The sequence below is a fragment of the Salvelinus sp. IW2-2015 genome, linkage group LG37 (genome assembly GCF_002910315.2).
Source record: "Salvelinus sp. IW2-2015 linkage group LG37, ASM291031v2, whole genome shotgun sequence".
Classification (NCBI taxonomy): Eukaryota; Metazoa; Chordata; class Actinopteri; order Salmoniformes; family Salmonidae; genus Salvelinus; species Salvelinus sp. IW2-2015.
Genome location: NC_036876.1, coordinates 589337 through 615784, shown reverse-complemented (window position 1 = coordinate 615784; position 26448 = coordinate 589337). Strand labels below are relative to the sequence as shown.

General features: G+C 43.1%; 1 protein-coding gene across 3 annotated transcripts; it reads left to right on the top strand.

Annotated features, from left to right (window-relative positions):
* The first annotated feature begins 1940 nt into the window (after window positions 1-1940).
* LOC111960308 (SH3 domain and tetratricopeptide repeat-containing protein 1) lies at window positions 1941-22264 on the top strand. Of its 3 annotated transcripts, XM_023982264.2 has the most exons (20): window positions 1941-2453; window positions 3949-3999; window positions 5807-5937; window positions 6581-6686; window positions 11407-11550; window positions 11822-12020; window positions 12148-12224; window positions 12390-12585; window positions 15766-15896; window positions 16059-16106; window positions 16254-17639; window positions 17809-17978; window positions 18336-18404; window positions 18636-18759; window positions 19288-19468; window positions 19561-19711; window positions 19799-19921; window positions 20107-20257; window positions 20591-20787; window positions 21103-22264. In XM_023982264.2, exons 1-20 carry the CDS (start codon window positions 2312-2314, stop codon window positions 21433-21435), a joined length of 4110 nt encoding a protein of 1369 aa, XP_023838032.1. In that variant the 5' UTR covers window positions 1941-2311; the 3' UTR covers window positions 21436-22264. The 3 variants fall into 3 exon arrangements, with proteins under 3 accessions (XP_023838032.1, XP_023838033.1, XP_023838034.1); XM_023982265.2 differs by lacking the exon at window positions 3949-3999; XM_023982266.2 differs by lacking the exons at window positions 1941-2453; window positions 3949-3999; window positions 5807-5937; window positions 6581-6686 and adding an exon at window positions 6695-11295.
* The last annotated feature ends 4184 nt before the right edge of the window (window positions 22265-26448 follow it).

The following is a 26448-nucleotide window of genomic DNA, read 5'->3' as shown; positions in this document are numbered from 1 at the left end:
AGAGCCCTGAGAGCCCCGATAGCCCTCATTGGAGACCTTCAATACAATACAACTTTATTGTCCATATGTTACAGTAAAGAACAGAGATTGGTCATGTGCTTATATTCACAAAACACACAGACCTGGCAGACGAAGTGGGCCTGGAGGTGGTCAGTGTAGCCGCCTCGCCTCGATCCCAGTTTGGCCTCAAGGTCGTCGGGGACAGGGTTGAAACGACGGGCCATATCAGCCTCCTGGTCCCACTGGTCATTGTGGACTGGGCTGGGTGAGGATGGCGATGGCTCCTCAGATACCAATGGAGGAAGAGGAGACGGATTCAGTCTGATCATGTCACTGTAGAGGCGGTTACAGCCTGTGCTGTACGTCCAGCTGACCAGGAGGTGGGCCTGGTGGGCAGCAAGGCTGGGGAGGGGCAGCCAACACAAGCCACACTGGTAAGCCTGGGAGCCCTGGTCGTCTGGTGCCTCAGTGAGGTCCTGCAGGATGGACACGCGGTGGAGGAAGAGCATGGAGGTGGTCGGGACACTGGAGGTGCCGCCCAGGTTCACCTCAGGGTCGTCGGGTACAGAGTGGAGGCATTTGGCCCCGTCGGACTCCTGGTCATGCTCCTGGATACTAAATACCTATGGAGGAAAGACAGGCAGAAGTAAAGTGTTAGTTCCAAATGGCACCCTATTCTCTACATAGTGCACTACTTTTGATTAGAGAAATGGCACCCTATTCCCTACATAGTGCACTACTTTTGATTGGAGAAATGGCACCCTATTCCTTACATAGTGTACTACTTTTGATCAGGGTCCATAGGGAATTGGGACCTATGCAAAATTAGGCTTGTAAATTAGAGAAAAAAGCAACATTTAAACAAATTAACCTTCTTTGTAAAAAAAATCGTTTTGGTAATAAATTCCCCAAAATAATTAGAATGGAAACGTTTGGATGTCATTGTAACTCAGACACGTCTTCTTATTAAAATAAGTGTTTCAGTTCTGAAATGATTTCATTGTCTTTGGGTGATAAATGCATTCCAGTGTAATATTTGGTTCTGTTTCCCGTGAAATACGGACACTTAGTAGAATGCCATTATCAAGGAACCCTAACGTCATAATTGATATCTATCATGTATTCGATTTTGACAGTAGCTTATTTCCCGGGAAAACAGAACCTAATGTTCGACTTTTTCACCAATGAAACGTGCTTACGAATGTCATTTTAAAAACGTACATTTAAGTGCTTTTTTTTTATAGTGTGTGACGTTGAATACATATTATTCAATAGCTATTATTCTGTTCTTTTATGTTTGCTTATTGTCTAATCTTTAGGTGTTTCATAGTGCGAAAAGGTTTATTTATTTTTCTAACAGATTCGAATGGAAATAGTGAGTCATTCTTTCCATTCAGTTGGACATGATAGACAGGGCTCTGGTCTCCGAGACTAAGTGTTAACTCCAGGCCAGGCTGATAGAGAGGAGGAAAGGGAAGCGCTGACTCTCTTCCTAGGATGTGACAAGAGGTTAGCTTGGGCAAAGGACACTTATTTTAGTGTACGCAGCAGCTGACTGTGGAAATGGTCAAATGGTGCAATAGACTACACAAAGGACTACATTAAAGGTCTAAGCAATTGTGTGTTTATGTACGTACACGTAGGCTACGTGCGTGCTTGCGTGTAGCATTTTCAATTTCCCAATAGGAAATAGCTGAAATAGCAAGAAATTATGAATGCCACGATGAGGTCAAATAAGTGGAAAAGTTTTATATACGACACATAGCACTCAAACTTCTGGAAAAATGTATCTGAGGATTGAGAAAACAGTTCAACTTTCCCACAGCCAATGGCCTATATTCATAACAGGGAACTCCTTCTGTTGACAGAACAGCGCGGTGGATTTAAGAAAATAAACTTTATTTGTTCAGTCAGCGATTATTAACCTGTTCCCTGCAGTCAGCTGCACTTTCTTCGCACAAACGTCACAGGACAGGTCAATTCTGATGGAGTTGGGAAATCCTCTGTAAGCAAAACAGCGGATGACAATCACCGATTTTTCACCAAAGATCTGACTTTGGAATAAGTAACGCTTCTATGGACCATTAAGTGACAACACAATATTGATATTCTTCTACGACAAGGCATCTCCAAGTTAGCGGTTTTAACGTCTCACGCCCTCTTCGACAGTGATAGTAAACTTTTGTGACGTACTCCATGGATAGTGTGCCCACGGCGCGAGGAGGGTGCAGATGCGCATGATATCCAGCTTCGCTCGGGGAGTTTAAAGTAGGGCTACAACATGAAAAAGTAGGAAATACTTCGATTCATTATGTCAACCGTGGAACAAGAGGTGGAACCCGTGGCGGTGGTTAACCGTAAGGACACTAACACGCGCCATTACCGGAGAGAGCTCTCAGCAGAAGACCACAACCATGATCCGGTAAAAAAGGGGACCAGAAGTAGAAAAATGGGTGAGTCATTGATCCATAAAGTAACATTAAAATGACACACAGATCCACAATCCGCCTCTGCAGTAGTAGCATACAGTGATATTGTTTTTAGGACTACCAGTCAAGTCTTCGAACACCTCGTTCAAGGGTTTTCCTTTATTTTTACTATTTTCTACATTGTAGAATAATAGTGAAGACATCAAAACTATGAAATAACACATATGGAATCATGTAGTAACCAAAAAAGTGTTAAACAAATCAAAATATATTTTATATTTGAGATTCTTCAAATAGCCACCCTTTGCCTTAATGACAGCTTTGCATGCTCTTGGCATTCTCTCAACCAGCTTCATGAGGTAGTCACCTGGAATGCATTTCAATTAACAGGTGTGCCTTGTTAATTTGTGGAATTTCTTTCCTTCTTAATGCGTTTGACCCAATCAGTTGTGATGTGACAAGGTGGGGGGGTATACAGAAGATGGTCTTGTACCAAAAGGGTTAAGTCCATATTATGTCAAGAACAGCTCAAATAAACAAAGAGAAACGACAGTTCATCATTACTTTAAGACATGAAGGTCAGTCAATCCAGACAATTTCAAGAACTTTGAATGTTTCTTCAAGTGCAGTCGCAAAAACCATCAAGCGCTATGATGAAACTGGCTCTCATGAGGAACACCACAGGAAAGGAAGACCCAGACTTAAAAAAAAGTTCATTCGAGTTATTAGCCTCAGAAATTGCAGCCCAAATAAATGCTTCACAGAGTTCAAGTAACAGACACATCTCAACATCAACTGTTCAGAGGACTGTGTGAATCAGGCCTTCATGGTTGAATTGCTGCAAAGAAACTACTACTAAAGGACACCAATAAGAAGAAGACTTGCTTGGGCCAAGAAACACGAGCAATGGACATTAGACTGGTGGAAATTTGTCCTTTGGTCTGGAGTCCAAATTTTAGATTTTTGGTTTCAACCGCCATGTCTTTGTGAGACGCAGTGTGGGTGAACGGATTATCTCTGCATGTGTATATCCCACGGTAAAGCATGGAGGAGGTGTTATTGTGTGGGGGTGCTTTGCTGGTGACACTGTCTGTGCTAGTCTTACAAGCTCAGTTTAAATGAGGGTTATTTGACAACTTGTTCATTGTTTCAGTTCTATCTATGGTGGTCTGTTTTGTGACCCTGCCCCCTTTCTCTCAATTCTTCCTTCTTGTTTAGTTGGGGACACTGTTATGAAATCAGAACGTGACAGATTCCTCCTGTCTCCCTCTGTGTGGTGTGTGTAAGCGATAGCACACACAGGAAACAGCACAAACAGGACTAGGGATCATATGTTTTCCTGCTCTTGTCATAATAAACACATAAAAGACATGTCAACCACTAGCCAAAAGGCCCATAAAGAACTTTTGGGCATGTCACCTTTAATTTGTAGGTTATTTTGTTTACCTACTTCTTACAATCGCTCAAAGTAGCATACACACTGTGTTCAGTATTAAATGAACATGTCTGTTTATTGCAGAGCGCTCCAGCTCCAGAGGAGCAGGCACATCCGAAGACGGCTTCCCAACAGGTGACTAACTAATAACTGTGTATCTACTCTACAGGGCTGATCTAGAATCAGTTCCCACCGGTCCATGTAATCTTATTCATTATGATCTACAAGGCTAAACTGATCCTAGATCATACCCTGAAACACTGTATTAATACAGACCCAGATATATGACACCTTTCAGTGAAAGGGGGATTTCCATTTTCAATCGTCCAATGCATGTATATCAGACACTTCATTCTCATTGTGGAAACTCAGAATTTAACGGAATGGAATTTCTTGAAGGTTCCAACCACAGTATTCCCAAAAGAAGGGGAGAGAGTTTGGGGTTTGGCTGTGGTAGTTGGAGTAAAGTTATGGTTTATGGGTTTAACTCTCTCTTGCCATTATGAGCTCTAAGATTCAACTGTGGGTTTTGAATGACACATTCTGCTACGAACCATCATGCTATTTCATACAGCCTCATGCTTCCAGTATCAACATAGTAGTCTGAGGTGAGTAGCCTGAGTGCCAGCCTGTTTGTGCTATCATGCCAACTCCCTGTCACTCAATAATGAGAGCAATGGAGACAGATCTGGGACCAGGCTAGGTTGAGAGCAACACACTGAGCACTGCTGTAGTGATTTGACCCACGCTATGACTGCAGACTCAGTCAACCATTAAAAAGGCGAGTTGACATTGGGTCATATTACAATCATATAAGTTATGGGTTTCATGTTTCTTCAGTAGGAAACAGTTTTTATATTTTGTATATTCCTACTGTGGTTTTTAGTGTACCCATAAACAACTTACTGCAGTTATAGTGTGTTCTGCACTCTTTCTTCTCTTGTCTCACAAAAGCAGTAGCCTGTATGCTATTAAACTAGAACTCACTAGCCTGGTTCCCAGATCGGTTTGTGCTGTTTTGCTAACTCCTATGGTTATTGTTACATTTGGTGTGACAGGGACCATAGGAAATGGCAAGACAGCACAAACAGATCTGGGACCAGGCTGGAAATTCACTTCTCATTATGGAAAAATCATGTATTTGACAGTGATTTTGAACTATGATTCTTGTACCTTGGACTTGAGAAAGCCACTTTGAAGTCATTGATTAATCTCTGTGGGTCATTCACTGTCAATCACAGTGTCACCAGACCAGTCCATTACTGAAAAACAACATGAATTTCATGTAGACACATATTAAGGGTTCCAAAAACACACGTTTTCATGTGATCACGTGATCGTATGTGAAGTTAATATGATAACACGAGACATGTAAAGCAACGTGATAACATGGAACTACACATGTGATCACGTGATCGTATGTGACGTTAATATGATAACACGAGACAACATGTAAAGCAACGTGGTAACATGGAACTACACATGTGAAAACGTGATCAAGTGTTCCAAAAACACATGATTTCACATTCAATTTCACATGTGAAATCGTGTGATTTCCCACATGTGAAATCATGTGGTTTTTCTGTAAGTGGTGAGATGATTGTGTCCAAAATGGACTTTGGTTAATAAAGAAACAGGAAGTAAAGCAAAGTTGAGGATACAGTATTAGTACTGTACCTGTCAGGATATTGACATTTTTGTTCTGAGTCGTTTTTAGTCTTTAACTATGACAAACCTCAAACTACACTTTTGAACTGCTTTTGGAATGTGGAAGTGAATTACTTCTACGTGGTGTTTTGATAAATGGCACTATTGTTTTATTACGAAGTCACCAGAGTATCTCTGTCACCTCTTCTCTCCTACAAAACATTAACTAGAGAAGGATTGCCCATACTCAGCTTGTCATAGACTGTAATGGTGATTTTAATGTGTGTGTTTCCAGCGCTGCCCATGCTGTTGGCCATGGTGGAGGGGCCGGACAAGCTTCCTGCAGACGAGGGGTCACAGGAAGTGCTGCGGGGGAAACTCCGCCTCCTGGAGGCCGACAGCATGGAGGTCAACGCTCTCTTCATGGTATAACACTCTATTAACCTTTATGTATCCAGGTTAGTCTTGTCGCAGGTTGGCATTTATTGTCAGAAATCTTGACCTGGAGGCATCGCTGCAGAGTGGTCAGTAGCTAGCATAGCCACAAAGTCATAAAATCTGATATTAACCTTAAATTAAGACACAAAATATCATTTTTGTTTTCTTGAACTACGATATAGACAATTTTGACTTTGTAGTTGGCCCATTTAGTGGAAATCGCTCAGTTCTGCCTCTAGGGAAAGATTCAGGACAATAAACGTTAACCTATGTAATTTTCATGTAATCTTTATGTACAGCTGTAATCTATATGTACTCCTGTAATCTATATATGCTGCTAAAATGCATTTGCTATGATACTGTACTCAGCACAGTCACACCCCATTTTGTCAATGCTTTGTCACAGCTTTTGTGGAATTATCGCAAGTCTGTAAAGTTATAGTGAAAAGAATGAATGCATTGTGTATGGTCATATCACCAGTTTTGCATTTGAAGTGGTTGTGTTATCAGGTTGTATTTGTTCTTATTGAGTTTAGTACCTTATTAACAGATTACATTGCTTTATACAGTAGTTTGTGAGAAATCATGTACATTTAGAACTCTTCTCTGTTCTCCTCTCCTGTACTTTTAGGAACTATCAGCTCGGCTCGTTTCCATCAACTGTGAAGAAAACGCCATATTTGTCACATTCAAAACATTTGAAGAGATATGGAGGTTCACCACGTATTACACAATGGGTAATGTCGTCTAGTATAAGAAGTTCTAGATATAGTATGGGGTTTTTATTTACATGAATGATACGCAAGTTCTGAATCCTAACTTAACATACATGGTTATAGAATATATAGGAAAGATAGAAATGCATATGGAGGTGTTGCCATGTACAGTGCATTTGGAAAGTATTCAGACCCCTTGACTTTTTCCACATTTTGTTACATTACAGCCTTATTCCAAAATTGATTAAATTGTTTTTTTCCTCATAAATCTACACGCAATATCCCATAATGACAAAGCAAAAACTTGTTTTTAGAAAGTTTTGCAAATGTATAAAAAAAAGAACTGAAATATTACATTTACATAAGTATTCAGACCCTTTGCTATGAGACTCAATTGTGCTCGGGTGCATCCTGTTTGCATTGATCATCCTTGAGATGTTTCAACAACTTGATCGGAGTCCACCTGTGGTAAATTCAATTGATTGGGCACGATTTGGAAAGGCACACACCTGTCTATATAACGTTCCACAGTTGACAGTGCATGTCAGAGCAAAAACCAAGCCATTAGCTCCAAGACAGGATTGTGTCGTTATCTGGGGAACGGTACAAAAAATTCTGCAGTATTGAAGGTCCCCAAGAACACAATGGCCTCATCATTCTTAAATGGAGGAAGTTTGGAACCACCAAGATTCTTCCTAGAGCTGGCCGCCTAGCCAAACTGAGCAATCGGGGAGAAGGGCCTTGGTCAGGGAGGTGACCAAGAACCCGATGGTCATTCTGACAGAGCCCCATAGCTCCTCTTTGGAGATGGGAGAACCTTCCAGAAGGACAACCATCCCTACAGCACTCCACTAATCAGGCCTTTATGGTAGTGGCCAGACGGAAGCCACTGCTCAGTAAAATGCACATGACAACCCGCTTGGAGTTTGCCAAAAGGCACCTATAGACACTCAGACCATGAGAAACAAGATTATTTGGTCTGATGAAACCAAGATTGAACACTTTGGCCTGAATGCCAAGCGTCACGTCTTGAGGAAACCTGGCACCACCCCTACGGTGAAGCATTGTGGTGGCAGCATCATGCTGTGGGGATGTTTTTCAGCGGCAGGGACTGGGAGACTAGTCATGATGGAGGGAAAGATGAACGGAGCAAAGTACAGAAAGATCCTTGATGAAAACCTGCTCTAGAGTGCTCAGGACCTCCGACTGGGGTGAAGGTTCACCTTCCAACAGGACAACGACCCTAAGCACACAGCCAAGCCACCACAGGAGTGGCTTTGGGACAAGTCTCTGAATGTCCTTGAGTGGGCCAGATAGAGCCCGGACTTGAACCAAATCGAACATCTCTGGAGAGACCTGAAAATAGCTGTGCAGCGATGCTCCCCATCCAACCTGACAGCTTGAGAGGATCTGCAGAGAAGAATGGAAGAAACTCCCCAAATACAGGTGTGCCAAGCTTGTAGAGTCATACCCAAGAAGACTTGAGGCTGTAATCGCTGCCAAAGGTGCTTCAACAAAGTACTGAGTAAAAGGTCTGAATACTTATGTGAATGTAATATTTCACTTTTATACATTTGCAAAAATGTCTAAACCTGGTTTTGCTTTGTCATCATCAGGTATTGTGTGTAGATTGAGGAGGGGGGAAAAAACAATTAAATAAATTGTAGAATAAGGCTGTAATGTAACAAAATGTGTAAAAAGGGGCTGAATAGTTTCCGAATGCACTGTATGTCCAGAGTCATATTCCTGTAAGGCTGAGAGAGGATCTCATGTCCGGTGATGTTGAAGTAATATGGCTACAGGTTAATCTGCCTCACCAAAGCCTATTATTGTAGGAAGTTGCTATAGTCCACCAAGTGTTAAAAGTCAGTATTTGGACTATATGTGTGAAATGTTGGTTAATTTATGTGATATCAACAGAAAGGTATATTTTCTGGGTGACCTAAATATTGACTGGTTGTCATCAAGCTGCCCACTCAAAAATAAGCTCCAAAATGTAGTGCCTGCAATCTGGTTCAAGTCATCAGTCAACCTACCAGGGTATTTACTAACAGAACAGAAACTTAATCATGCATGTGTATTGATCACATCTTTACTGATGCTGCATAAATCTGCTCTAAAGCAGTGTCCACACCCATCAGATGTAGTGATCATAATATAATAGCCATGTCTAGAAAAACTAAAGTTCCAAAGACTGGACCTAAACATTTGTATAAACGATCATACAAGAGGTTTTGCAATGATTCCTGTGTCGAAGATGTGAATAATTATTTGTTGGTCTGATGTGTGTAATGAGGAACATCTGGATGCAGCACTTGAAGCGTTTATGAAACTGTTTCTTCCGGTTACTGACAGGCATGCGCCCATCAACAAACTGACTGTTAGATCTGTCAAATCCCCATGAATAGATTATGAATTGAAAAACGGTATGGCAGAGAGGGATGAGGCAAAGGTAATAGCAAATAAATCTGACAACACAGCAGACTGGCAAACATACAGTAAATTGACAAGTCACGTAACTAAACAAAAAGAAGAAGAAACTATACTATGGAAGAAAGATGAATGAAAGTTAAAAGCTCTGGAGTACTTTAAATACAATTATAGGCAAGAATGCAAACTCGGCTCCATCTTTTCATTGAGACAGATGGCTTGTTCATAACAAAACCCTTTGATATTGCCAACCACTTTAATAACTGTTTTGTTGACAAGATTAGCAAACTTAGGTATGACATGCAAACAGTAAATGCTGAGTCTTCATATTCATGCATAATGGACCAAATAATGAAAGACAAGCACTGTAGTTTCAACTTCCTCAAAGTGGGTGTGGAAGAGGTGGAAGAATTGTTGCGATCTATAGATCAGGACAAATCACCTGGTGCCAACAACCTGGATGGTCAATTGTTGAGGTTGGTAGCAGAATACATTGTGACTCCTGTTTGCCACATCTTCAATTTAAGCCTAGAAGATGCTGTGTGCCCTCAGACATGGAGGGGTCTGAGGTCATTTCTAACCAAATATAGCAGAGCACCCTTTAATGGCCTCCCGAGTGGCGCAGCGGTCTAAGGCACTGCATCTCCATGCAAGAGGCGTCACTACAGTCACTGGTTCGAATCCAGGCTGTATCACATCCGGCCGTGATTGGGAGTCCCATAGGGCGGCACACAATTGGCCCAGCGTCGTCCGGCTTTGGCCGGGGAAGGCCGTCATTGTAAATAAGAATTTGTTCTTAACTGACTAGTTAAATTAAAAAATATATGTTTAAATGGTTCAAATCGGCGACCAATCAGCCTGTTGCAAGTGCTTAGCAAACTTCTGGGGAAAAGTTGGGTTTGATCAAGTTATTTTACAGAAAACAAAGGGCACTCAACATGCTTGGCACTGACATAAATTACTGATGATTGGCTGAAAGAAATTGATAGTAAGAAGATTGTGAGTTGTTTTGTTAGACTTCAGTGGATTTGCATCCTCTGCCTGTATTATGGATTGAGTTACCCATCTAATAGAACAGAGAGGCTTTTTGTTAATGGAATCCTCTCTCTCTTCGTTAATGGAAGCCTCTGCAAATTCAGTGTGGTGTACCGCAGGGCAGCCGGCTAGGGACATTATTGTTTTCTGTTTTTACAAATGATCTTCCACTGACCTTGAATAAAGCCTGTGTGTCTGTACGCTGACGACTCAACAGTATACATGTCGCCTGTAACAGTAAAATAAATAAGACACTTAACATATAGTTCCAGTCAGTTATAGAATGGGTATCTAGCAATAGGCTGGTGCTAAATATCTCAAAAACTAAAAGCATAGTTTTTGGGACAAATCACTCGCTCAACACTAAACCTCATCTGGATCTATTATTGAATATTGTGGCTATTGAGCAAGTTGAGGAGACTAAACTGCTGGGTCTAACCCTAGATAGCAAGCTATCATGGTCAAAAGATATGTGCACAGTTATAGAAACAATTTCCTCTTAGTTTCTAAAATCACATCCCTCTCAACAAAACACTCATTTTTCATATAGCATGCACAACGCAGAGGATGGAAAGTTTGTACATGTCGTATGTATACTTTCCAAGTTACAGTGTTTCCTTTATAATATTTTTAATGACATCACAAAATAACAACCAAACCGAAATTAGTGTTCTTTTAGGTCGCCTCTGACAATTCCCCACATTCTATGTTAGAAATATTGTTCTAGTAGTTGCTTTTGAACGTGTTAGACTTTTGGCCCGAAAAGTCTTCTTAAAACAAAGTACATTCCTTGAGGTAATTTAGAGAAAGATTTCTGAATGTTTTATTTATTGTTATTTATTGCAAAGCTGATCTGACCTATTTGGATCCTCACAGGACAGTCATGACATAGGCTATGTGTCACGTTTTAAATGTATGTATTTCAGTCCTTGACTAATAATGTTCTGCACTATGTATTGTTTCATGAGGACCCCAGGAAGAGTAGTTAATGCTTTTGCAGCGGCTAATGGAGATCCTAATAAATACCAAACAAAGTAGAGTTCTTCACGGGTTCGGGTGGACCCGATATACCCGAGACCCGACCCGGGCCTGAACAGGTTCGGGTGGACCCGATATACCCGAGACCCGACCCGGGCCTGAACAGGTTCGGGTTTGAAATAACAAAGTAACTGATTTTATATCTCAGATTGAAATCAATACATAAACTACTTATAGACCAGGAGTTCTGACTGACCTCTGACATATTGACATCTGACCTTTGACCTCTGTTCCCCAGGCTTTCTGGGCCAGTGCATGGAGAACCTGCTGTTGGACCAGGACTTCTGGTTGAGTTCTCTGGACCAGGAGTACTTTGCAATAGAGATCTCTATCCAAGAGGAGACTCTCAACCTCATGTACAAAGGCATCCTCATGCAAGAGGGTAACTCGCCCAGTGACTCACAGATTAAAATATCTGACTTCGACAGCTTTTGGTACCCACATTCAGATGGTGTATTCAGAATGGTGTATTCAGAATATACAGAAGCACTTAATTTGATAAGTCAGCACATACAGATCAAATTAACATTGAGTATCCATGTTATGCTGTTATGATATGTTATACATGTTATACTCTTAATTACAATGCTACAAATTATTTGTTATTTAGTTATACCCACAAATAAAGTATGACAAATCTCCCCTTCTGTCAGGTTCCTTGTTCGCCAGCTGCAGCTCCACCCAGATGTTCGACAGCTCCACCTCTGGTAGAGACCTCTACCTGGAGCAGGGGGACATCGCCCTGTTTGAGCCCCCGTTCCTGGGCTCGGGGTGGACCGTACTCTCCCTGGGGGATGGAGCCCGGGGGACCAAACCCAAACCAGCCCTGGAGCCCGTCATCCCCTTCCACCAGTCAGTACTTTGCCTAGTGTATACTTAGCTATTTCATTCTTAGTCAATACAGAAGAAGAAGCATACTGCTAATTTTCCAAGTTTCACCTTTTTATTCGCATATTTCGTTCCTGTTTCCGCCCTATAGATGGTTCCTCAAATCATGTGGGGAGAACATCTTAGTTGGCAGTGGCAAGCCAGCATGTGATTTCCCCTGCCAGTTTGGTAAGAAGAACCTTGTTTGAATTCCACTTGACAATCCTAATTCTAAGGGCTTCACTGTTCCTTTTTCTCATAGAATTAGAGTTATGTGGAGGAATTCTAGAGTCAAAACTTACTTTAAAATTCTAATTAATCTCTCCTGTCCACCTTTCTCTCTCTCCATGCTAGCCACTGGCTCCTGCGTGGCCACTGTTGAGTATGACGCCGGTGGGCCAGACGAGCTAAGCCTGGAGCAGGGTGATCGCATCATCATTGTGGGCCTGTTGGTGTCGTGCTTCGAGTGGTTCACTGGCAGACTGGAGAGGACAGGAGAAGTGGGATTGGTGATGACAACACTGGTCAGACCGGCCGATAGCCTTTGTGAGTAAGTGTGTCCTTCTGCTGAGTTATATATTGATTAACCTTTCTGAACCACCCATCCCGGATCCGGGATAATTGTCATCAGCAACGCTGAATAGCATAGCGCCACAGTCAAATAATATTACTAGAAAGATATTCATTTCATGAAATCACAAGTGCAATATTGCAAAACACAGCTTAGCCTTTTGTTAATCCACCTGTCGTCTCAGATTTTGAAATTATGCTTTACAGCGAAAGCAATACAAGCGTTTGTGTATATTTATCGATCGCTCGACAAAAACTTAAGTACACTTAGCATCAGGTAACTTGGTCACGAAAATCAGAAAAGCAATCAAATTAATCGTTTACTTTTGATGATCTTCGGATGTTTTCACTCACGAGACTCCAGTTAGACAAATGTTTCCTTTTGTTCCATAAAGATATTTTTATATCCAAATACTCCGTTCGTTTCGCGCGTTATGCTGAGAAATCCACAGGAAAAAGCGTTCACGACAACGCAGACAAAAGTTCCAGATAATATCCATAATGTCCACAGAAACATGTCACCGTTTTTTATAAACATCCTCAGGTTGTTTTTCAAATATCTATTCGATAATACACTGCTCAAAAAAATAAAGGGAACACTTAAACAACACAATGTAACTCCAAGTCAATAACACTTCTATGAAATCAAACTGTCCACTTAGGAAGCAACACTGATTGACAATAAATTTCACATGCTGTTGTGCAAATGGAATAGACAAAAGGTGGAAATTATAGGCAATTAGCAGGACACCCCAAAAAAGGAGTGATTCTGCAGGTGGTGACACAGACCACTTCTCAGTTCCTATGCTTCCTGGCTGATGTTTTGGTCACTTTTGAATGCTGGCGGTGCTCTCACTCTAGTGGTAGCATGAGACGGAGTCTACAACCACACCAAGTGGCTCAGGTAGTGCAGTTCATCCAGGATGGCACATAACATGCGAGCTGTGGCAAAAAGGTTTGCTGTGTCTGTCAGCGTAGTGTCCAGAGAATGGAGGCGCTACCAGGAGACAGGCCAGTACATCAGGAGACGTGGAGGAGGCCGTAGGAGGGCAACAACCCAGCAGCAGGACCGCTACCTCCGCCTTTGTGCAAGGAGGTGCACTGCCAGAGCCCTGCAAAATGACTCCAGCAGGCCACAAATGTGCATATGTCAGCATATGGTCTCACAAGGGGTCTGAGGATCTCATCTCGGTACCTAATGGCAGTCAGGCTACCTTTGGCGAGCAATGGAGGGCTGTGCGGCCCCACAAAGAAATGCACCACAACACCAATGACTGACCACCGCCAAACCGGTCATGCTGGAGGATGTTGCAGGCAGCAGAACATTCTCCACGGCGTCTCCAGACTCTGTCACGTCTGTCACATGTGCTCATGTGCTCAGTGTGACCTGCTTTCATCTGTGAAGAGCACAGGGCGCCAGTGGCGAATTTGCCAATCTTGGTGTTCTTGGCAAATGCCAAACGTCTGCACGGTGCTGGGCTGTAAGCACAACCCACCTGTGGAGCGTCGGGCCTCATACCACCCTCATGGAGTCTGTTTTCTGACCGTTTGAGCAGACACATGCACATTTGTGGCCTGCTGGAGGTCATTTTGCAGGGCTCTGGCAGTGCACCTCCTTGCACAAGGCGGAGGTAGCGGTCCTGCTGCTGGTTGTTGCCCTCCTACGGCCTCCTCCACGTCTCCTGATGTACTGGCCTGTCTCCTGGTAGCGCCTCCATGCTCTGGACACTACGCTGACAGACACAGCAAACCTTTTTGCCACAGCTCGCATTGATGTGCCATCCTGGATGAACTGCACTACCTGAGCCACTTGTGTGGGGTTGTAGACTCCGTCTCATGCTACCACTAGAGTGAGAGCACCGCCAGCATTCAAAAGTGACCAAAACATCAGCCAGGAAGCATAGGACTGAGAAGTTGTCTGTGGTCACCACCTGCAGAATCACTCCTTTTTTGGGGGTGTCTTGCTAATTGCCTATAATTTCCACTTTTTTGTCTATTCCATTTGCACAACAGCATGTGAAATTTATTGTCAATCAGTGTTGCTTCCTAAGTGGACAGTTTGATTTCACAGAAGTGTGATTGACTTGGAGTTACATTGTGTTGTTTAAGTGTTCCCTTTATTTTTTTGAGCAGTGTATATCAACCGGGAGTGTTGGTTTTTCAATAGGACCGGGAGTAACAATGGCCGCCTTTCTCTGTTGCGCACAACTCACTCTGAGAGCCCCCACCTATCCACTTACGCAATGTGATCGTTCTCGCTCATTTTTCAAAATAAAAGCCTGAAACTATGTCTAAAGGCTGTTGACACCTTGGGGAAGCCATAGAAAAAGTAATCTGGTTGATATCCCTTTAAATGGGTGATAGGGATGCATAAGAACAGAGATGTTTCAAAAACAGAGGCACTTCCTGATTGGATTTTCCTCAGGTTTTAGCCTGCAATATCAGTTCTGTTAAACTCACAGACAAAATTTTGACAGTTTTGGAAACTTTAGAGTGTTTTCTATCCTAATCTGACAATTATATGCATATTCTAGTTTCGGGGGCTGAGAAATAGGCAGTTTCAAATGGGTACGTTTTTTAGCCAAAAACGAAAATACTGCCCCCTACACTTAAGAAGTTTAACTCCGTCTGGTTAACTGCATCAGATTAACTGCGTCATCATGTATACAGTAGTGATATATTCATAGAATTAAATAGAACACTTACATGGTGATTGGTATGCCAGCAACTATGCAGCTCGATGGTATCAGCTACTCAAGTGTAGTTTTCCACACTCAACAGTTTCCTATGTGTATCCAGAATGGTCCACCACCCAAAGGACATCCAGCCAACTTGACACAACTGTGGGAAGCATTGGAGTCAACATGGGCCAGCATCACTGTGGAGTGCTTTCGACACCTTGTAGAGTCCGTTCCCCGATGAATTGAGGCTGTTCTGAGAGGAAAGGAGGGGGGCGCAACTCAATAATAGCACACTTGGTTTATCTCTATGGGTGTATCACAGTAAATGTACAAAGGCACACTGTGGACAATGCTTTCAGAGCCATGTTGAATTATATGTTCAAACCAACATAGTAGCTCCTCACGTTCCTTTTAGAAAGTGTTATCATTCTACCTTGTCTGAAATTAGTAGACATTTTGTTTTATTAACTCCATTCTAGGGCGTCTGACATTTTCCTAGAGAAAGAAGAGAGGTTGTTTTTCAACCTGAAAGAAGATCAGATTAAAGAGGAGACAATCGCCTTGCTGAAAAAAATCAACCAGAATGATGTTGGACACGTCTACAAACTTGGTGAGACAGAAATTGGGAAATGCTCAGGGGCATTTTCTTGGTGATGAACAGCTGCCAGCAAGAACAGCTTGTTTTTATTTTTGCATTGCTCTCTTAGACTTGCTTACTGTGTAAAGACAGTCTGTTTTAATATTGATTCATTCATTATTCCTTTCATTCCAGATCTGATTGCTCAACCGGATTCTCCAAATGAACCAACTCAAAGGAGGGGTATTTATTGTTTGCTTTGTACTTATGGACTATTGGGTTTGAGTATTTTTTCTCAACTTGGAAAACTATTCAAATAATTCCCTTTTTCTGATTCTTCCCACATGTCAACAAAATCATAAATAATGATCTTCATCTAATGTCTTACAGATGGTTCCCAAGGCAACATGGACGCTCACCAACAAGCAGAACTGAGGAGGAAGATTGAAGAGATTCTGCTAAAAGGGAAGATGAAATCGAAGGTGCCTCATGCAACTGTGACGACAAACGGAACTCTGGAGGACCACAGTGAGACCTCTAAGACTACGTTACCCAGCGGGCCTCACTTCACCATCCAACCAGTTGAGGAAGGCACCACCACCAACCAGGAGAAATTCCTTCCTCTTCTATCCTTCCTGGGTGGCAGCAACTACAAGCCAGAGTTTGGCGCCCTCTATGGCCAAACTCCAGAACGGCTCCTCGCCACTTTCACTGGCCACTCAGACGACGTTGACAAATTGGTGGCGTATCTAGGTGTTGCCAGGGAAACTGCCAGGAAGAAGCGTCTCCATTGGTCCCAGAGCCGCCTCTGTTTCCTTTTGGGGAAGCTCTGCGCAGGACGATCAAAATTTTCCCAGGCTCGAGTCTACTTCGAGGAGGCCCTTAGCGTCCCTCGAGGCGGCTTCACGGACATGCTAATGCTAGCTAGTATCTACGCTAATTTAGCGGTGATCTATCTCATGCAGAAAAATACAGAAAAATACTTGGCTCTGTCGGAGCGGATCGCTGCGCTGCTAATGGGCATCCCTTACTGCGTCTCGACAGTGGAGAAAGACTCAGAAGTTCTGAAGTTTATCCTGAAGAAGGCGGTGCTTAGTCACAACAAGATGGCAGAAGCCAGAGCATGCTTCCTTTTGGCCAAGCTCCACTGGAGGCGAGGTGAGGCGGCGGACACCGTTCCCTTCCTGGAGAGGCTTCTGGTTCTCTTGGCGGAGCCCCCTGGTGTCCGGAGCGTCGCACCCAGCCATGGCTACCTCAGCCTGGGGAGGCTGTACAGCCAGCTCTCCCTCCCCCACCTCTGTGTCAGCTCGGCCAGGAGAGCCACGATGCATCCGTCTGCTAGGCTAGCCGATTGTCTGAATGGAACGGGGCTGGTTCTGGAGAACACAGACAGACTCTATGGGATCCGGAAGCAGGACGTTGCCATTCCGGCTCAAGTGGCTCCATATCTCAGCCGGTCGCTCTCCTTCACTGGGCGATTAGATGGAGTCGGTGGCACTGGTGACCAAGCTCTAAGCCAGGCTCTAACACTCTGCCTATCCCAGCTGTTTCAGGTACATGGGATGCTAGGTCACGCCGTACGCTCCATGCACACTCTCATAGACCATCATCGTGCGCCGTCATCATCATCGGGCACCACTAGCATTCCTGAACGAAACATCGCCCTTGTGTGGCTAGCATGGCTCCACATCTGTAACAGACAACCAGAGGTATCTCTAGACGTCCTCGACTCAGTGCTGGCCTCCATGCCAGAACATTGCACTACCCCACAGGAAGGTACTGTTGAACTTACCTCTTCATATGTATTTTTTTTGTAGATATCTTGTAATGCTTGTTTGTGTTATTATACAAATATGTGAGTATTTGTATAGTTTATTTACTACTGCTGTAAGTATGACTAACTAATTTCCCCTTAGAGATTAATGAAGTACAATCTCATCTCAAGGACTGGTCCACAACATGAGGGGTGTAGCCTTGCGAAGCATGGGGGACCTGAGGAGGGCAGCAGAGAGCTACCAGACGGCCATTGATGTGTGTGAGGAGTTTGAGGACAGGGCTAACTGGGCAGTAGCAGAAGCTAACCTGGGGTTATTGTGTCTGAAGGCTGGGGCTAAGGTATGTGATCAGAAATATATTGTTATTTTATTGTGTTACTATTTCCTTTTTTTTTTATTTAGCAATTTCTTAAAACTTTTTAACTCTGCATTGTTTGTAATGGGCTCGTAAGTAAGCATTTCATGGTTTAGTCTACACCTGTTGTATTTGGCGCATGTGACAAATAACATTTGATTTGATATATGAATTATGATTACAAAATTCCCAGGTTTTCCAGAAATCCTGTTTGGAAAGAATCTGTGAATATTCCAACAGGGATTTCTCAGAAAACCAGTTAATTTTGAGGAAAGTTAGCGAAATGTTGCTACTTTAATTAGGATTCCAGATGGATTAGCAGTCCTTTCTCTTCATCCTCAGAGGTTAGCGGAGCAGCATCTAACAGAAGCTGTTGAGATGTTGTCAGCGCTGGAGGGACAAGAACATGAGGTTCATTTTATTCCTTTTTTATTTTTACACATCCCTATTAGGAGGACAACTTTTTATTTTTTTTATGTCAAAAATGTTACTATTTTATTTATTTATTTAGTTCTATGTAATATTTGTTATCGTTACAATTTACTGTAGGTGTCATTATGAATGCTTTCATAAAGCCTTTATAACAGCTATATAATATACATTATAACATTTGTCATTTGTCGTCATCTTTTGTTATTCAAGGTGAACTTTACCACAGTGCTGTTGGAGCTGGGACAGTACTATGTGAACCAGAGACACCTGGACAGAGGAAAGATCTACTATGAATGGGCTCTACTCATGGCTATCAAGTCCAACCACTCAGACAGTACGTTTATTTGTTTTTTGTTGAAAGCATCATTTCTTAGTGTCACCACAATGCTACAGAAAACATGGCTCACATACAGGTTCAAACACAATTCTCGCCACTACCCATCAGCTGAATCAACATTCGGAGGTATGGGGACCCTCTGAGAACGTTGGTATTGGATCCAAGGAAAGGAAATACTCTCAAGCCTGTGGTTAGTTTTTGTTGGAGAAACCGAGATGCAGAATCTTTCATACGTGTATATTTCCCTGCTAAAATGACATGAAAAACTATGCACAGGATGGAATGTCGGTTATGCATTCTACAGTTCTATAATGTATTTATTTAAGATTGGATTGTTTAAATACTAAGTTACTATATACTGAACATATGGAATGAATTTCATTTGCAGTATACCCGAATATATCACTTCTGCCCCAAATATGTTTATCAAGTAGCTCCTCTGGTTAATGTCGAGGCTTTAGCTCAGTAGGCTAACAGAAAGATGCTGTTAATCCGACTCTCCATGGTGTATTCCCCTCTAACCAGGTCAGTTGAGCGTGACGCGACGCTTGTGCCACCTTTACAGAGCAGTGTGTCCGGATGAGGCCCAGTGCATCATCTACAACGAACATCAGCTGGCCCTGCTGGTGACCCGGGGAGACAGGAGACAGGAGGGGGAGGTGTTGGAGACCATCAGCCAGCTATACCTTAGTCTGGGGACAGAGAGGTCTGTCTGTCTGTCTGTCTGTTTGTCTGTGTGCCTGTCTCTAGTTGGCAGCAAATGATAGCATTTCTCATCCTTTCCATCTCTGTGTCCAGGGCTAGGCGGTCTGCTCTAGACTACACCAAGCGTAGCCTGGGTATCTTCATAGACCTGGGCCGGAGGGAGAAGGAGGCTTACGCCTGGTTACAGGCTGGGAAGATATACCACCTGCTGGGCCAGACTGAACTGGTGGACCTTTATTTACAGGTCAGAACCTATTCTACTCTACAGCACAGTGCACACAGCATTCACTCAGACTTACATTGACACGTTACCTCTTGTATTTCCTCCCAGGTGGCCCAAGATGTGGGTGTGAGTACGGGAGACACACACTTCATCCTACAGCTGCTGGAGGCGGCAGGGGACGTCTTCTTCAACAGCTCAACGGAGAGAGAGAAGGCTGTCTGCTTCTATGAGGTAGGACACAGACGCACACACTGCTTCTATGGGGTAGGACAGAGGTGGTGTATGTGTGTGACCCACCTCGTGTGTGTGTGTGTGTGTGTGTGTGTGTGTGTGTGTGTGTGTGTGTGTGTGTGTGTGTGTGTGTGTGTGTGTGTGTGTGTGTGTGTGTTGTGTGTGTGTGTGTGTGTGTGTGTTAGGACCGTGCCCTGCCCATCGCGGTGAAAACCAGCAGTACAGAGGTCAGACTGAGACTGTCTAACAAGCTGGTGGAGCTGCTGCTGCAGATGAAGCTGTATGGAGAGGCTGTTGAGTACGCCCAGACCGCCCTGGACATCAGTGTTAAACTGGGTAGGACACACAACAGAGCCTGGGTGTTCTAGCTATGGCCAAAAGAGGTCAGACCTTGCTTAGCACAGACCCAGTCCTTACTTGTATTTCCCAATAGAAATATGTATTTACATATCGCAGATGCTCTTATCCAGAGTGAATTACAGTCAGTGCATTCCAGGAAGGTTTGGCAGGAAAAAACAACCACATCACAGTTATTATTACAACAACAACAACAACAAAAAGCTGCCATCAGAAGAATCCGTGCCAGGAAGTAGAAACAAGTGCACCATGGCTATAGCTCTTTCTGTGAAGAAATACTAACTAATGAAACCATGGTTGTACTTCATATAGGAAACGGTCTGAACGAGCGTGTGGCGTTCCACCGCCTGGCTACTTTGTACCACTGTCTGGGTCAGTTTGAGCTGGCTGAACACTACTACCTGAAGGCCCTCTCCCTCTGCCCCACGCCCCTGGAGTTTGATGAGGAAACCCTGTACTATGTCAGGGTGTATCGGACGCTGGGGGACATTATATTCTATGACCTGAAGGTAATCAAATCAATCAATCAATCAATGGAATTCATGACTTGGCTGTTTGTTGTTTTTTCAGGTTTTAAATACATATCTATAAGAAATTGAAATTTGATCCCAAAAGTTCAACTTTGAATTGCACTCTTTGAATTGCACTCTGTGTCAAGATGGAGTTGATGCCAACCCTCAAAGGCATACAGAAACATATACATGAATTTCCATTTCATTATGGCTATATAACGCTTGATTTACATGGACCAAACCAAAACGGTTTCTCCACTGACCCGAACCAACCTTACCTCTAACCCCTAACTTTTCACCTTTGACCCGTAGGACCCGTATGACGCCGCAGGTTACTACCACCTAGCACTTGCTGCAGCCATGGACATCGGCAACAAGAAGTCCCAACTCCAGCTCTGCACCCGATTGGCTACCATCTACCACAACTTCCTGGTTGATCGGGAACTGTCCCTCTTCTTCTACCAGAAAGCACGAGCGTTCGCCTCCGACCTCAATGTACGACGCATCAACCTCTCGCCAGACCAGATCTTCAGCAGTATGTCACAGTACAAGATGAACAGGGTGAACATCCAGGAACCAAGAAATAAGTCACCGTCAAACGGCCATCTTGGTTTGAAGTTAGTGAGAAGAGGGGAGAGATTATAGCCTGGACCCAGATCTGTTTGTGCTCTTACCAACTCCAATGCTCATTGTCAAGCAAAACATGACAGTGAGTGACAAGGAGTTGCAATGATAGCACAAACAGACTGGCACTCAGGCTAGAGAGGTTATGGGTGTTGGAGGAGATTGTGCCAAGTGGGCGTTGTAGGCCTTCGTTCGGTTTAAATATGTAATTCTGACATTTTGAACTGCTGAGATGTGTTAATGTGATTTTGCCAATCAGTGTTCTGTGCCTTACTGAACAATATCACTTTGAATAGAATCATACAGCAATGACTGAATATCTATAATTGTCTTCAGTTGATGACCTGAAACGAGTTAAGTCATGGTGAAAGTAATGAATCATGAAAGATATCTCTAATAAAAAGTCAGAGAAGATAATGGAGAAGGTCCAGCTGTTGCAGGTTATAGTGGAGTCTGGAGTGAATTGCTCTGTGAGAGTGAAGACCACTTGGACTGCGCGGCTGGGCCCATATCCACAAAGTGTCTCATAGTAGGAGTGCTGATCTAGGATCTGTCCATACAGTCGTATTTATTCTCATCCAAATGGCAAAACTGATCCTAAGTCAGCACTCTGATAAGCCGTCAATGCCTTTTTTTGTATAATTAGCTCGTTTTCCATCCAATCGGCGCACAGATTTTCATGCGAATATTCAACAATCCGCATAAAGACAATATGCGCATTTTCCCATCAGTGGTGTTTCCACCCAACGGACTTGTTGTAGATAAAAATCAATGTGTGATGACGTAGTGCACACAAAATGTACTTTTTCGCTTAGGTTTTCATGTAATGAATAAAAATCTAAAGAGTCAATGTGTTTCCATGGCATTTTTCTTTTCTTTACTCTACTGATAGTTTTGTCACAGAAACTGTTGAGTTGAATAGAAAATGTGCCTCCTCTGATCTGGGCACGTGCATTCTAGCCAACAGGTGGCAGATGCTGTGCAGGTAGGCTGTGCTGGTAGTCTACATCATGAGATTATTATGGATAAGAGAGAGAATATTTTCATTTGTCAAACGTCGATCATCAAGTCACCAGAATAAGACGCTTGATATTTATTGGAAAGGAGCATCAAGCCCATCACCGTCCACTTTCCCCACCCTATTAAGTTCATAACTTATTTCATCTGTAGCCTAATAAACTGCATGGTTTCATGAGTCATAGTGGGAGGACCACACACCATATCATCTCGTGACTCCAAGTTTACTTCAATATGATGGTTATAATATAAATTATTATATTGTATGTTGTGTAGTAAGCTGTTAGTAGCCCATGTGCCTCACCCTAATAATTTGGTCTATTTCCCCCTCTTAATTTCACATTCTGTTCTGACTTGGTGGTGCACATGTAGCCTATAACCTGTTTTAGAGAAATGTAATCATTGAATATTGTAAGAGCTTTCATTGTTTGCTTATATGCCCCCTTTATTTATCCTACGATTCTGACTTGGTGTACAGGGAGAATACTGTAAGAACGGCCCATGTTCTGAATTCTGTCGCTGTCCATTTCAAAAGTGCTGAACAAATAGTTATATTGACTACGTCCGTCGTCGCTCGCTCAGTTAAGGTCTTAATCGAAATTATGGATTGCCTCTTATCCGCTTGTCGTCCCCTTATGGTTTAGTTTGTACATCTCAATTGTCAGTAGGAATCACATTTGTTTAAGCAAGTCAGCCATAACAGCTATCTTTTTTTTAAGACAGTAAATGAGGCTGAATGAAGTGTTTCGCTGCCAGACAAGGCTCCGCTGATAGCCAGGTGTAGTTGTGGTAAGGTGTTGGGACTACTGTTGGGAGTCTGCTGTTGGGACAGCTTTATGTAGGCCCTAACAGTTTGTGGGCACCGTTTGTCACCGTTCTAGTGCAATTAATGTATTGTGTTGTGTTGTGGCTTTGCTGGCATGCATCCCCAAAGAATTTTGGGGATTTGCCCCACCAAGATTCACATGCTAAAATCGCCACTGACTGGGGCCATCATGTGCCCCCCTGACAAGGGAAGAACTCTGGGCCCTAGTTTTAACTTCTAGTTATCCTACCTACATTTACATTTTAGCAGAAGTTCTTATCCACAGCGACTTGCAGTTACTGCATTGATCTTAAGGTAGCTACAGTGCCTTCAGAATGTATTCATACCCCTTGACTTTTCTCACCCATCTACACACAATACCCCATAATGACAGCGAAAACATGTTTTTAGAAATGTTTGCAAATGTATTGAAAATGAGATCTCATTTACATAAGTATTCACACCCCTGAGTCAATACTTTATAGAAGCACATTTGGCAGTGTTTACAACTTTGAGTCGTGTTGGGTATGGCTGTATCAATTTTGCTAATCTGAATTAGGGGATGTTCTCCCATTCTTCCCTTCAGATTTTCTCAAACTCTGTTAAATTTGCTGTTCACCACTGCCCCACATCTATCTTCAAGTCTTTCCACAGATTTTCAATGGGATTCAAGCCTGGGCTTTGGCTGTACCACTCAAGGACTTTCACATTCTTGTTCTGAAACCATTCCAGCATTGCTTTGGCTGTATGCTTGGGGTCATTGTCCTGTTGGAATGTAAATCTTGGCCCCCATCTAAGGTTGTTTGCACTCTGAAGCAGGTTCTCATCATGGATTTGCATGGATTTGCCATTCATTGTTCTCTCTGTCCTTACCATTCTCCCAGTCCCTGCCGCTGAAAAGTATCCCCATAGCATGATGCTGCCACCTCCATGTTTCACGGTAGGGATGGTGTTAGATGGGTAAGGAGCTGTGCCTGGTTCTCCAGACATAGCGCTTTGCATTCAGTTAAAATGTTGTCTCATCAGACCGCAGTCTTTCATGTGAATGTTTGGTAACTCCAGGCGTGCTGTCATGTCTTCCGTCTGGCCACTTTCGCATAAAGCCCAGATTGGTGAAGTGCTGTAGACTGTTGTCCTTCTGGCAGGTTCTGCCATCTTAGTTAAGAAACTCTAGTTCTGTCAGAGTGGTCATTGGGTTCTTGGTCACCTCCCTGACCAAGGTCCTTCTTGCCCAGTTGCTCAGCACTAGGCGGAGTCTGGGTAATTCCATATTTTTTCCATTTCCCAGTGCTGGAGACCACTGTGCTCGTGGAAACTTACAACAGTCTAGAAATTGTTTTATACCCTTCCCCAGATCTAATCCTCATCCCAATTTGGAGATCTACGGACAGTTTCTTGGACTTCATGGTATAGTTTCTTCTCTGACATTCACTGTCAACTGTTGGGTATTTTATAGACAGGTGTGGGGTATTGTGTGTAGATGCTTTGCGAACAGCTCCCTAATAAAATACCAAAAATACCAAATGGGGAAAAAATCTATTTAATCCATTTTGAATTCAGTCTGTAACACAACATTTTGTAACTCAAGGGGTATGAATAGTTTCTGAACATTTTATAACTCAAGGGGTATGAATACTTTCTGAACATTTTATAACTCAAGGGGTATGAATACTTTCTGAAAGGACTAACACATGCATATACAGTGATTTTTAAAAGTAATGATACAATGACTGAGGTTAAAGTGCAGACTCAGCTTTAATTTGAGGGCATTTTCATCCACATCGGGTGGACTGTTAATAAATTACAGCACTTTTTGTACATAGTCCCCCCATTTTAGAGGACCAAACGTATTGGGGCAAATTCACTTACAGTGCATTCTGGGAAAGTATTCAGACCCCTTCCCTTATTCCACATTTTGTAACTTTACCACCTTTTTTCTCATCAATCTACACACAATACCCCATAATGACATGGCGAAAACAGGTTTTGTATCACTGTTTGCAAATGTATTAAATATAAACAGAAATACCTTATTTACATAAATATTCAGACCCTTTGCTAAGAGACTCGAAATGTAACTAACATGCATCCTGTTTCCATTGACCATGCTTGAGATGTTTCTACAACTTGATTGGAGTCCACCTGTGGTAAATTCAATTGATTGGACATGATTTGGAAAGTCTATATAAGGGCCCACAGTTCACAGTGCATGTCAGAGCAATAACCAAGCCATGAGGTTGAAGGAATTGTCCATAGAGCCCCGAGACAGGATTGTGTCGAGGCACAGATCTGGGGAAGGGTACCAAAAAATGTATGCAGCATTGAAGGTCCCCAAGAGCACAGTGGCCTCCATCATTCTTAAATAGAAGAAGTTTGGAACCACCAAGACTCTTCCTAGAGTTGGCCGCCCGGCCAAACTGCGCAATCGGGGGGGAAAAGGGCCTTGGTCAGGGAGGTGACCAAGAACCTGATGGTCACTCCGACAGAGCTACAGAGTTCCTCTGTGGAGATGGGAGAACCTTCCAGAAGGACAATCATCTCTGCAGTACTCCACCAATCAGGCCTTTATGGTAGAGTGGCAAGACAGAAGCCACTCCTCAGTAAAAGGCACATGACAGCCCGCTTGGAGTTTGCCAAAGGCACCTAAAGGACTCTCAGACCATAAGAAACAAGATTCTCTAGTGTGATAAATCCAAGATTGAACTATTTGGCCTGAATGGCAAGTGTCACGTCTGGAGGAAACCTGGCACCATCCCTACGGTGAAGCATGGTGGTGGCAGCATCATGCTGTGGGGATGTTTTTCAGCAGCGGGACTGGATGACTAGTCAGGATTGAGGGAAAGATTAACAGAATAAAGTACAGAGAGGTCCTTGATGAAAACCTGCCCCAGTGAGCTCAGGACCTCAGACTGGGGCGAAGGTTCACCTTCCAACAGGACAACAACCCTAAGCACACAGCCAAGACAACGCAGGAGTGGCTTCGGGATAAGTCTCTGAATGTTTTTGAGTGGCCCAACCAGAGCTCGGACTTGAACCCGATCTAACATCTCTGGAGAGATCTGAAAATAGCTGTGCAGCAACGCTCCCCATCCAACCTGACAGAGCTTGAGAGGATCTGCAGAGAATAATGGGAGAAACTCCCCAAATACAGGTGTGTCAAGCTTGTAGTGTCATACCCAAGAAGACTCGAGGCTGTAATCGCTGCCAAAGGT